This window comes from Halichoerus grypus, chromosome 5 (genome assembly GCF_964656455.1).
Source record: "Halichoerus grypus chromosome 5, mHalGry1.hap1.1, whole genome shotgun sequence".
NCBI lineage: Eukaryota > Metazoa > Chordata > Mammalia > Carnivora > Phocidae > Halichoerus > Halichoerus grypus.
In genome coordinates, this window is record NC_135716.1 from 183,168,728 (window position 1) to 183,181,968 (window position 13,241).

At 51.3% G+C, this 13,241-nt stretch overlaps 1 protein-coding gene across 1 annotated transcript in view; it reads left to right on the forward strand.

Annotated features, from left to right (window-relative positions):
• Positions 1–9,174: 9,174 nt before the first annotated feature.
• The window catches only part of ACOT7 (acyl-CoA thioesterase 7), a 110,194-nt gene continuing 106,127 nt past the window's right edge, over positions 9,175–13,241 (forward strand). Inside the window, exon 1 of the mRNA XM_036064483.2 lies at positions 9,175–9,333. Coding sequence (XP_035920376.2) covers positions 9,176–9,333 — 158 coding nt within the window. The 5' untranslated portion in view covers position 9,175. The remainder of the gene's footprint in view (positions 9,334–13,241) is intronic.

The following is a 13,241-nucleotide window of genomic DNA, read 5'->3' on the forward strand; positions in this document are numbered from 1 at the left end:
GGGTCACCCAAATCTCTCGCCAGGCGAGAGCTCGGTTAGAAAGCAGTCCTCTCTCTGGGGAGCCGGCTCCCGGGCAGAGAGCGGCCTCTGCTGGGGGGTGGGTCTGGGAGCCCAGGAGCTGCCCCCTCCGGGGTTCTTCACCGCTCACACATTCGCCTGGGACCCGGTTTAAGCACCTCTAGCAAATAAGGGCCCCTCGACTTCACACAGCAGTCGCTTGAGGCATGAAACCAGCATCGTTTTCCTCTAGGGCCTTTGAGAAACTGTAATTATATCCCAGTTTTTTATTATCATGTGTGCAACAAAAATAGAATTTCCCTCACGCTGAGTGGCTTCTGTTGTCATCACAGGGCTCCCGAGATAAGTTTTAGTAAGGGGAAGTTTATTCTGATTTTGAGCAGGATCCGCAGGCCGGCGGAGCCCAGGCTGGGGCCTGGCGGAGGGAAGGAGGAGGCGCTGGGGGGCTCGGCCCCTAGGTGGAGCCACAGAGCTTCAGACCCCACTGACCAAGGGCCGAGGGGCTCCGAAGGGAGTGGAACTCTCACAGGCTAAGGGCGCTTTGAAGACCGCCTCTCACTAACACGTTAACGTGCCCGCGCCCGGCCATGGCTCTCATTGTACATTTACAGCACGACCTACTTAGAGTTGTAGAGATGATTTCTAAATGCTTTGTTTGGAAGATGAATCTCCATGTGTCTCCTCCATATAATGACCCATTTGTTCTTGGCTTGCCCTTTTGCATTATGGCTCCTGCTTTCAAATGCGTGGTTTATTACTTCTGAGGTGTTCACTGTGGGCTCCAAGTCCCAGGGCTTGATCTTACATGTGCTGGGGGTGGGGTGGGTGCCAGTGAGGTCTCTACGCAGCCTCTGCCGTCCTCCCTGAGATGCTGGTCCTCCCTCTGTGAATGGAGGCTACCCTTCTGGATCTGCAGGTTTCCCACTGGCAACAGACTGAGGCGCTTGTCCACTGCATTGCGTGGACAAGATGCGTAATCACGAAGTGTCCAGCATCTCCTAGGAGGAAAAACAAATCTTTAGTAAAACAGCTAAATAGTACTGACATTTGAAGAAGAAGACAGAGGGCACAGAGGGGCCAGGACCTCCCCTCCAGGCTGCGTCCTGTGCTTGATACTCAGGAGGACATGGTAGGCCTTGGGGAGTCCTGCGGTGTCCTTCTCTTGTGGCCATCCCTGCTTGAATTGGCTGGAGTCTTCTTCCCGGACCCCAATCGGAGTGCTCTGGCTCAAGGCAGACTGAATCCCATCTGGTCAGACCACCCCGGCAGCCCCTCAGGACCTCACCAGCTGCTTCACGAAACCTTACGCTAAACTCTCTCCGTGCCAGGCACTATTCCAAGTGCCTTATACCATCAACTTATTTACTCCTTCCAACAACGGAAGGGGCAGGTACTGTTGTTTCCTCATGTTTCCTAATAAGAGAGCCAAGGCACAGGTAGATTATGAGCCAACGTAAGGCCACACAGTGGGGCTTACGCGGCAGGGCCTGGGGCCCCGGCTCACGATCCTACATCGTGCTGCCTCTCTCTCTCTGATCGTCCTCCCTCCTCTGTCTGCAGCTTGTCTCCGTCCAGTCTCAGGTCTCTTGACTCTGCCAGCCTGTTGAGGCTCCCCAAGGGTGAGCTTAATGTGACTTCTGGACAAAGGCTTACAGAAAGGTCTCTGTGTTTACGCAGAGGCCCTGCTCTCCCATGTGAAGGAGGCAACAACAGTGATACTTGGTGCTCTGAGTGCATGTCCTGGGAGCCCTTCTCTGCTGATCCACGGCCACCCGTTGAACTGTCTCTGCCTCACCCCTTTCCAGGCATGGGGCAGGTGAATTGCGCTCATCTACACACTGGCAGTTTTGGGGGACACGCCCTGTGTTTATTAGGCCTCTTCTTTTGCATAGCTCTGGGTTATAAATTCAAGTATACACAAGAGCCACATCTTCAGTTTAAGGAACGATATTTATTATGCTTAATGGAATTAAGTATACTAATAGTCAATATGTTAGCATGTTTGTTGCTTCTCACCTCTTACCTATTCTATTCTCACCACACTGTGATTGCTTTTTTTTTTTTTTTTTTTTTAAAGATTTTATTTATTTGATAGAGAGAGACACAGTGAGAGAGGGAACACAAGCAGGGGGAGTGAGAGAGGGAGAAGTAGGCTTTCCACGGAGCAGGGAGCCCAATGCGGGGCTCGATCCCAGGACCCTGGGACCATGACCTGAGCTGAAGGCAGACGCTTAATGACTGAGCCACCCAGGTGCCCCTCTTTTTTTTATTTTTTTTATTTTTATTTATTTATTTATTTTTTAAAGATATTTATTTATTTGACAGAGAGAGACACAGCGAGAGCAGGAACACAAGCAGGGGGAGTGGGAGAGGGAGAAGCAGGCTTCCCGCGGAGCAGGGAGCCCGATGCGGGGCTCGATCCCAGGACCCTGGGATCATGACCTGAGCCGAAGGCAGACACTTAACGACTGAGCCACCCAGGCGCCCCCCTCTTTTTTTTAAAAAAAAAGATTTATTTATTTATTTATTTGACACAGAGAGAGACACACAGTGAGAGAGGGAACACAAGCAGGGGGAGAGGGAGAGGGAGAAGCAGGCTTCCAGCAGAGCAGGGAACCCGATGCGGGGCTCGATCCCAGGACCCTGGGATCATGACCTGAGCTGAAGGCAGACGCTTAATGACTGAGCCACCCAGGCACCCCAGTGATCGCATTTCTGATGAAGCAAGTTGGGCACAGAGCGAAGGTGACTTGCCCAATGCCATACAACTGATAGAGATACATGAACACAGGAATTTGACTACCTAATCCATGCCCATAACCACAACTCACTACTTCCCTAAAATATATATATATTTTTAAAAAGTCCATAATCCCAGGGGTGCCTGGGTGGCTCAGTCAGTTAAGCATCTGCCTTCGGCTCAGGTCATGTTCCCAGGGTCCTGGGACAGAGCCCCGCATCGGGCTCCCTGTTTAGCGGGGAGTCTGCTTCTCCTTCTCTCTCTGCCCCTCCTTCTGCTCGTGCTCTCTCTCAAATAAATAAGTAAAATCTTAAAGAAAGGGGGGGGGCATAATTCCACTTCCGAGACACACTGTTTTTTTTTTTTTAAGATTTTATTTATTTATTTATTTGAGAGAGAGAGAGAGAGAGACAGAGAGCATGCTCGAGCCAGGGGGCGGAGCAGAGGGAGAGGATCAGGCAGACTCCGTGACGTCACGGAGATGGAATTGGGGCTGGATCTCACGACCCCGAGATCACGACTCGAGCCAAAATCAAGAGTTGGACTCCTAACTGACTGAGCCACCCAGGTGCCCCCCATTTTTTTTTTTTAAGTTGTGATGTAGTATAGTATTAAAAAAATGATGAACCTGGGGGCGCCTGGGTGGCTCAGTCGTTAAGCGTCTGCCTTCGGCTCAGGTCATGATCCCAGGGTCCTGGGATCGAGCCCCGCATCGGGCTCCCTGCTCCACCGGAAGCCTGCTTCTCCCTCTCTCACTCCCCCTGCTTGTGTTCCCTCTCTCACTGCATCTCTCTCTGTCAAATAAATAAATAAAGTCTTTAAAAAAAAAAATGATGAACCTGTACACAATCACCCAGGTCAAGAGAAGAAATGTGAATACCCCCATACTCTCCCCATTCCACGTCACCCTCTGATGACAACACTCTCCCTTCCATTGGAGGGACCCACTATCCTGACTTCCCTGACAGTCATATCCTTGTTTCTCTTTATAGCTTTTACCACCTACTTATATTTTCCTAACAGAGTTATTTATTTTTCATTTATTCTTAGCAAATTTCAGTTATACAATACAGTGTTCTCAACTATAGTCACCATGTTATATACATTAGATCCTCAGACCTTATTCATCTTATAGCTAAAAGCTTGTACCATTTTACCAACCTCTTCCTATTTCCCCCAACCCTCAGCCCTGGTGACCACTTTTCTACTCCCTATTTCTATGAGGTCAATGTTTTTTTCTAAAGGATTCTACATATAAGGCATACCATGCAGTATTTGTCTTTCTCTGTCTGGCTTATTTCACTTAGTGTAATGCCATCCAGGTTCATCTATGCTGTTGCAAATCACAAGATTTCCCTCCATTTTTTTTTTAAAGATTTTATTTATTTGACAGATCACAAGTAGGCAGAGGGAGAAGAAGCAGGCTCCCCACCGGGCAGAGAGCCCGATGTGGGGCTTGATCCCAGAACCCTGGGGTCATGACCTGAGCTGAAGGCAGTCATTTGAGAGAGAGAGAGAGAGAGAGCACAAGAGGGGATAGGGTCAGAGGAAGAAGCAGACTCCCCGCCGAGCAAGGAGCCTGATGTGGGACTCGATCCCGGGACTCCAGGATCATGACCTGAGCTGAAGGCAGTCGTTTAACCAACTGAGCCACGCAGGGGCCCAACACTTACCTTTTTGATAACAGCACAAATAGAGTGTTTGCTCTACGTACACGTGGCTTGATACTATATATTCTTCTGGATCTTTCTTCTTTTCCTCCACGTTGTGATTCCTCCTTGTGTGTAGTTAAAGTTCATGGGTTTTCACTACTCGGTGTTGCACTGGTGAGGGTCCTACAATCTCTCAAGCTGGTATGCTGCTGAGGGACATCTGAGTTCCAGTCTGGGGTTATCACAAACAGTGTTGCTGTGACTCCTCTTTGAAGCCTATCTGGTGACCTCATGTTCAATATATTGGCAATGTACCTGGTAGTAGGATTTCTGGGTCAAAGGCTATGGCTCTTTCCAACTTTAACAATTATCTTTAGCTATTTTCCAAAGAGGCTGCACCAACTTATATTTCCACCATCAGCATATGGGAGTCCCTATTGCTTCATATCTGATACTCCATACTGACTTGAAAAAAATAATAAAACAGTCAAGAGATTAGATGGTAACAGTACAAAAATATATAAACGAGGGGCACCTGGGTGGCTCGGTCGGTTAAGCGGCTGACCCTTGATTTCGGCTCAGGTCATGATCTCAGGGTTGTGGGATCGAGCCCCAAGTCTGGCTCCATGCTCAGCAGGGATTTTCTCTCTCCATCTGCCCTCCCCCTCAAATAAATAAATAAATCTAAATCTTAAAATATATATATATGTGTGTGTATATATATATACACACACACATATATATATAAATGGAAAGCAAAGGCCTCACCCCTTCTGCCCAAAGGTTACCAGTGTCAATAGTTTCTTAACTGTCTTTCCATAGGGGTGCTTGGGTGGCTCAGTTGGTTAGGTGTCTGCCTTCGGTTCAGGTAGCGATCCCGGGGTCCTGGGATCAAGCCCTGCATCAGGCTCCCTTGCTCAGTGGGGAGTCTGCTTTTCCCTCTCCTCTGCCCCTGCTCACTCTCTCTTGTGCACACATTCTCTCTAATAAATAAATAAAATCTTAAAAATTAGTATCTTTCCTTAAAAATTTGCAGACATTATTTAAATAATATATGTAAACTTTTTATTTTTATTTTATTTTTTTATATGTAAGCTTTTAAAATGACAATTTATGGATACTATTTTTAGTCCAATGAAAGAGTGGGGAAATTAAGGAGAATGAATCAAATAGCTGCTGCGGTCCAGTATGTTGCTGTGAACCTCTGCTGAGTCGATCACTGGTAAAATATTTCCTGAGCGCTTGTTACAGGTGAGGCACTCTTCTAGGGGCTTGGCACGCAGCAATGAAAAAAGAGTAAAAAAAAAAAAAAATCCTGCCCCCATGGAACAGGCATTCTGGTTGGGGGAGACGCAATAAATAGATGAATAAAATATATGTTAAGTGGCATTAAGGGTTAAGGGTTAAGGAGAGGGGTGCCTGGGTGGCTCAGTCAGTTAAGCGTCTGCCTTCTGCTCAGGTCGTGATCCTGGGGGTCCTGGGATCGAGCCCCACATCGGGTTCCCTGCTCAGCCTGGAGCCTGCTTCTCCCTCTCCCTCTGCTGCTCCCCCGCTTGTGCTATCACTCTCTCTGTGTCAAATAAATAAATAAAATCTTAAAAAAAAAGAGATAAGGGGAAAAAGAAGTCAGGGAGAGAGGTAGGGATGCTGAGGAACAGCAGTTTTAGAGAGGTGGCCAGGGAAGGCCTTGTTTATAGGTGATATTTTAGTAAAGACCCAAGGAAGTGAGGGCTGAGTCTCGGGGGTGCTTGAAGAAAGAGCGGTCAGGTGTAGTCAAGGACCATCTGAGGGGTCACAGAGGAGGGACTCAGCGAGCAAGGAGGAGAGCAGAGATGAAGCCATGTGGATGGAGGTGTGGGCAGATTCTTGAATGCCACGGGGAGACGGGGCACATTCTAGACTTACTTTGAATGCAGAGCTGGCAGGATTTGCTGATGGGCTGGATGAGGGCTGGGAGAGAAACAAGTCACGGGTGACTCAGTTGTTAGCTTGAAGCAATAGGAAGGAAGAAACTCCAATGGGGAAGACCATGAGCAGCAATTTCAGGGGGAGCATGAGATGCTTACTACACAATTGGGGTGACGTGTGGGCCAGGCAAGAGGATGCATGTGTCCAGAATTCAGGGGAGAGGTCTGGGCCTCCCCTGGGGCAGAACCAGCAGAGCAGGCTGAGCAAAATGGCCAGAAAAATAGCAGTGTGTGGCATCTTGGAAGGCAAGGAATAAGCGTTTCAAGAGAGATGACTTCTGACAACGGATTACTGGATTTAACAACTTGGAATTAGTGACCTTGATACATTGAGCTGCAGAGACAAAACCCAGATGGAACGGGTTCAAAAGAGAAAGGGGGGTGGGTAGAGGACGGAGAGTGTATATATTAACAGCTCTTCTGAGAAGTTTTGCTGAAACGCAGGGACAGAAATGGCCCGTCAACTTTGGGAGAAAGTAGGAAAAAATCCCAAAGTGGGAAGGTGGGGGACTGTAAGGTGAGAGACCAGGATAAATCCATCAGCGCTTTATAAAGACAATTCATGATGTTTTTGCTATGGGATTGCCCTTCCCCACCCCCACTGCTGACCTTGAACACTGGGCAAGGGCATAAACAACTGGCAATTATAGACAAGTGGTTAATCCCGGAGCACCGTTTTCTCTGCAGAACCAGGACACAGGCTCCCTCGGCTACTGGACAAGCTGTCACATGGAGAAGGTTGACATGCTGTCTTTGGCCAAAGCAGAGCCACACCCTTTCCCAAAGGTACAGATGTTGTTCCAGATCTTTCTGTCCCCCTCTGGGAAGCACTGGGCTATTTACTCCTGAAGCATTCACCCCATTCCCTGGTCTAGGAATTTGGTTCAGCATGTGGTCACAACCAGGCTTTTTGTGTCCCCAATCTGTCTCCCAATCAGATCTGGAGCTTATTTATTTATTTATTTATTAAAAAATATATTTTATTTATTTATTTGACAGAGAGACATAGCGAGGGAGGGAACACAAGCAGGGGGAGTGGGAGAGGGAGAAGCAGGCTTCCCGCGGAGCAGGGAGCCCGATGCGGGGCTCGATCCCAGGACCCTGGGATCATGACCTGAGCCAAAGGTAGACGCTTAAGGACTGAGCCACCCAGGCGCCCCAGATTTGCAGCTTTTTGAAGAACAAAAATGTATCCAACTTCATGGGAATGCTCCAACCTATACAAATAGGGCAGGGCCTCTGTAAATCCTTATTCCATTGCATTGACTGCGTGGGAAGAGCTGTTTAGAGAAAACTAACATGTGAGCAGGAAAGGTGAGAACAAAGAGGAAGAAGGCCCTAATTATTAATGTGGTAGGCCCCTTACATTCATTACCTCATTTCTCCTGTGGAAGGTCAGAAAGGTATTACTCCCAATGAACCGATGAGGAAACTGCCTTGCCTAAGGCTCCAAAGCTGGTTATTGCTCCCAGGGTCCCACAGTAAGAAATCCATCAACTTTGGGACCCATCCTGGGAAGAGGTGGTGGTTAACCAGGCTTGGTGACCCTTGATGCTTGCATCGATTTAATTCACGCTACAAAACAAAATTTCTAGTGCAATAATGTTAAATCATAGATGGGATCTGGGTGGCCTCCTTGGGTCTGGTAATGCAAGAGTGACCAGGATGAGGCACGATTCCTTCAGAGCTATTTAGTTTAGAATAAATGGGTTTTCAAACTTCACTGAAGAGCTCGAGTTCTGTGGGTTTCATTTGATTTTTAAAAATCTGACTACAGGGGCGCTTGGGTGGCTCAGTCGTTAGGCGGCTGCCTGCGGCTCGGGTCATGATCCCAGGGTCTTGGGATGCGGGGCTCCGGCTCCCTGCTCCGCGGGAAGCCTGCTTCTCCCTCTCCCACTCCCCCTGCTTGTGTTCCCTCTCTTGCTGTCTGTCAAAAAATAAATAAAATCTTTTTTAAAAATCTGACTACAAAAGCAATTTATGTTCATTTTAACAAATGGAAAAATTGGAAAAAGGCAACCCTCACACGGGGTGAAAAGCTCTCTGTAATTCTGGCATGTAGAAGCAATCACCTTTTTCCTCTTTGGTGTATTTTGGGCATATTTTGTGACCCCGACTTGACCTGGGCTCCGTGGCGGAGCATACGGTGTGCAACGTAACAGATCAGCAGCAGGGCTCCTAGTGCAGCATGCACGCCCCCAAGCAAAAGCTCTGCGCTCCCGGGAAGTCCTTCCGCACGAACCCCGAAGCGGTTTGCAGCGGTTTGCAGCGGGCGGTGTAGGCACATCCCCAGCCCAGCTCGGCGGCTGCAGCAGAAACACTGCGTGGCGGCCGGCTCCGGGCTCCCGGTTCCGCGCACCCAACCTCCCTCCCGGCACAACACACGGCAGCCCGATCGTAAATGCTCTTTTACGGGAAACCGCCTCCAGTTTCCTGTCATGGCTGATTCGAGAAGGCGACACCCGGACGCGCACCCCCGTAGGCCTCTCTGCCGCACGCGGGCCGAGGCCGCCTCGCGGGGCGCTGTGACCTTCAACCGCCGGGCGCGGGCGGCCGGAACGCCCCACACGAACACGCGCCGCGCGGGGCGAGGCTGATCCACGCGGCCGCCCCCCTCGGCGCCGCCCAACAGCCGCCGAACCTTCTAGAAGTGGCGCCCCACCGCGCCCCGCCGCAGCCAGAACCGGACGCCGGGGGAGCCGGCGGCGGCTCGAGGGGCGGGGCGCGTGGGGGCGGGGCCGGCACAGGAGGCCGCGTTCGATTCGCCGCCGGCGCTCAGGCCCCGCCCCACCGGCGCCATGGCCCCGCCTCCTCCCTCCCCCTCCATGGCGCCGCCCGGGCTCATTCATTCCGCGCCAGGCCTGCCAGACACCTGCGCTCTCCTTCAGCCGCTCGCCGCCGCCGCCGGCATGTCAGGCCCCGCCGCCGAGACGCCGTCCGCCATCCAGATCTGCCGGTAAGCGGGGCGCGCGGCACGGCGGGCGGCCAGGACACCGAGTCAGCGCCCGGGCCCGCCCCGGCCCGCGCAGGCCAGCGCCCCTCCACGCCCTCCCCCAACCACCCCCGCCCCAGCCAGGTGCCCGGCCCGGCCTCTCCGGTTCGCCGCTCGCCCGCCGCGGCAGGGAAGCGCCTCGGACTCCGCAGCGCCGGCGGCCCCTGGCGCATCCCGGGGACGGCGCGGCGGCCACGCAGGCCGTTTGCGGGAAGAATCCGCGCGACGCCCTTCCGGGCGGGGTCGATGCGCATCCCCCGCGCCGCGCCCCGCCCTGCCGTGCCCGAGCGCACCCGAGCCCCAGGCCGGCTCCCTTTGAGCCCCCCTAATTCGAGGGCGTTCTTCGGGCGCTGGTGCATCGCCAACCCGATCCCCCGAGAGGTGGGGCGCAGATAACCAGCTCGCCCGGCGAGCCCTTGGGTGGGTACCCGAGTGGGCGGGGGCTGCAGAGGTACATTCCCTTCAGTGTACTGCCTCGGCTTTTGCGGAAAGCCGGTGTTAACTGGAAGAGCAGAAAATACCCTTCCCTGCTGACGGTTTATTGCACCATTGAGCCTGGAAGCATCTTACACAATGGGGACACAGGGTTGTTCTTCGCAGCGGACCACCCCTACCTTCCTCCATGGGCCCTGGGTAGATAGAAGCCCCCAGAGGAAGCTGGAGATTATGAGCTGGCTTATTTCCCACTGGAGCGCTGAGGGCCGCCTCAAGGTTACTCTTCATCCCTTTGGGCAGAATCAGAAGCAGGCACGCTGGTATTTGAGCATGAGCTGAGTAATGAGTAAGGGCAAGAAGTCTGGGAAGGCCGCACTAGGACTGGGGCCTGCAGCAGGGCTGTCCTGCCTGGTGCACCACTAAGAGTGAGCTGCTTCCTGGTATGGGGCTGGGCATCACACTGACCTTGGGTCCCAGCCAGGTGGGTTTCCCGTGGATGTTGACATCTCTCTGGAAAAGGCAGTGGCTGGGTGTGTATAGTGAGTGCGGGATCAATGCGGTGCCTTGACTCCATCTCACTTCTGACCGGGTCAGAAGCCTTTCCTGACCTCAAGGTCAGTTTTGAGTTTTCTAGGAAGAGGAGATTTTTAAGGGGAACCTTGCTGTGTTCCCTTTGTTGGCTGTGTGGTGGTCATGGCCCCACCAACTCCCGAGTTCCAGGGCAAAAATAATAGAAGCAACTGAGTTGGAAAAGGACGGGCCTGGAGTCAGGGCCTTGGATCAGGCTCTGCCTTGTATTGGCCAAGTGACCTTGGCATTCAATGTTTGCAAAGGGCCTGTGTATCTCTCGTCTCATTCGGTTTGCCCAGCTTCCCTGGGAGGGAGGATAGCAGGGGTCTCACCACTGTGAAGAGAGGAAAGAAACTGGAGGAGGAAATTGAGGCTCTGGGAGCCCCAATGTCTCTGTAAGGTCATCCAGCCACAAGAGCCTGAAGGCAGCCCCTGCCAGGTCATCTGTGTCCAGACCTGTGGATTTTCCACTGCACTCCCCCGCAAAAAAGAAGATGCTGATTTCAATCTACGCATATGTGTGTGTGCTTTTTGTCACCCTGGGTGTGTCCCTTGCTGCCTCTGGCACATTCACAATTGCGTATTATCTCTGAGTGGCCGTGGGACAGGTGGGCAGGAAGCCTGGCTGAGGTGAGCCTCTGGTGCCCACACGATTGCTGAAGGGAGTCAGGGCGGGGCTGTGAAGAGGGCCGTGGTCATAAGGACTTGGCCCAGAGAAACCCCAGGACACTGGAGAGTGGACTTACTAGGGCGGGGTGCCCTTTAAGGACATCTGAGCTGATACCCCGTGTTGAAAGAGGAGCCTCTTGGCCTAGGACAGCCAAGCCCATGAATTTAACAAGTTTCACTGGCTTGTGAAGGAGCGGAGTGCCATAGAGGGACACTGACCGACATGGAAAATTTGGTCCCCACCTTCAGGGTGTTCACAGTCCAGCAGGGAAGGATGCCAGAACCGCCACCATCCTAGATAATTAAGAGTGGTCACATGCTCTCGGTTTGGAAGGAGGTGTTGAAGGGATGGGGCTCTAAAGGCTGGGGAAGGCAGTGGTTAGAACCAGCCCCGCAGTCCAACAAGGAAAAATGTAATCAGCTGACTAAACATTAGCATTAAACGAATTCAACCTCCACCCATTCGGAAGCTGCCTGGCTTTCCAGTGTCCCATTTTCTCCTGGTTGGTCCGAGTGTTAAAGAAAGTGTATCTAGTGCCTGGTGGAATGGAATGGCTGGCACCTTGTAAGTAAATAAAGCTCTTTTTGTCCAAAAAGTGGGACACGGGCTCAAGAGGCTGAGGGGCCTGGATTCGAATCCTAGCTCTGCCTCTTGTAGGTGAGTGGTTTTCGGCATGTTCCTTAACCTCGATGGGCCTCAGCTCTCTTATTTGTGAATTGGAGATGATAATGCCTACTTTAGTGATTAAAATCTTTGGCGCAGTGCTGGGCAGTTATAAAAGTGAGCTCACAAAGGGAATGTGAGCTCACAAAGAGAACAGTTTAACTTTGAGAACCTGAACTCTGGATAGTCAGGCCACTGTGGGGTGCTGTCTCCTCGTCTTTTTGATACAGCCCTATGATGCAGGTGCCTGGACAGCATTTAAAGTCTCAGAAGAGCATCTTTCCTTTGGTTATTTTGGTTTATTTCCTTTGGTTTAAGTAATGTTAATTAACGTTTAGTTAGCAAATTACATTTTTCCTTGTTGGATTCAGAGTTGTAGAATGTTAGACCTGGAAGGACCCTTAGAAGCCCTCCAGTCCAGCTCTGTCATGTTACAGATGGGGAAAACGAGGTCCTCAGAGGTTAAGGACTTGGTGAAAGGCAGACCTTGGACCTTGACCAGGAGCTGAAGGCTCCTGGTGGATTATTCCCTGCCAGTGTCCCTCTTGCTGTGGTTTTTCCACTGCCTTTTAAGCTGAAGTTTATATTTGGTTGTGAGGCTTAATCATGGCATCAGTGTGGGCCCCTAGCAGAAGCCCCCGAGTGTTTGTTGAAATAAAGTTGAAGGACATGTCCTGTAACAGGTTGTTGGAGAATAGGGCTTTGTGGAGCCCTGATGGAAATGCTCCATGTTTGCACTGTCCAGTATGGTAGCCACTAGTCACTGGCCACTGAGGGCCTGAAATGTGGCCAGACGTGGAGGAACTGGATTTTTAATTTAAATGTAAACATACATAGTCTCCTGTGACTGGTGGCTACATTATGGGACAGTGTAGTATTGTAGAGGGATAAGAAACTGGAATTTATGGCAGGCCTGGGAGAGGAAGGATTTCCTAAGGGTTTCAGAAGCTCCCTGGGGACTGCAGTTGGCTCTCAAACCACCTAGCTAATGGAGGCGGACTTTGCCCAGGGCAGATAATTTAGGAGTCATTTACTTGTAGGTAAGTGTGTGAGGTCTGCCATGGGACTTTTTGTTTGCATGCTCTTAGATGCAAATCTGCTAGGAAATGTCTTGAGGTTAGGGATTGCTTTGTTCACCGCTGTGTGCTGAGAATGCCTGGGCTAGTGCCTGGCGTCCAGGAGATGCGACTTTTGGTAGATCTGGCATCTAGTGGCCAAAATGTTAGTGGAAAGGACCTAAATTCTAGTATGTTAATGGATTAGAATTTTTTTCCCTTGGGCTCTGTCTTGGGTTTACAGTGGAATTAATAAAAACATCGAATCTGATTTACAGAGACCATACCTTGAGCTAATGTTCTGGAACATTCTATAGAACGGTGCACAGTGCTGACTCCCTTCTTGCTAGGACAGGGAGGCCCTGGAAAAAGGCGCGGTCGTTGCAGCCCAGGGAGCCTCGGGTTGGGTAGGCTGTTGCTCACCCACTGTCCAGCCTCCCCCTGTAAGTGGGCCGGGCAGCTTGGCATCGCCTTGGACT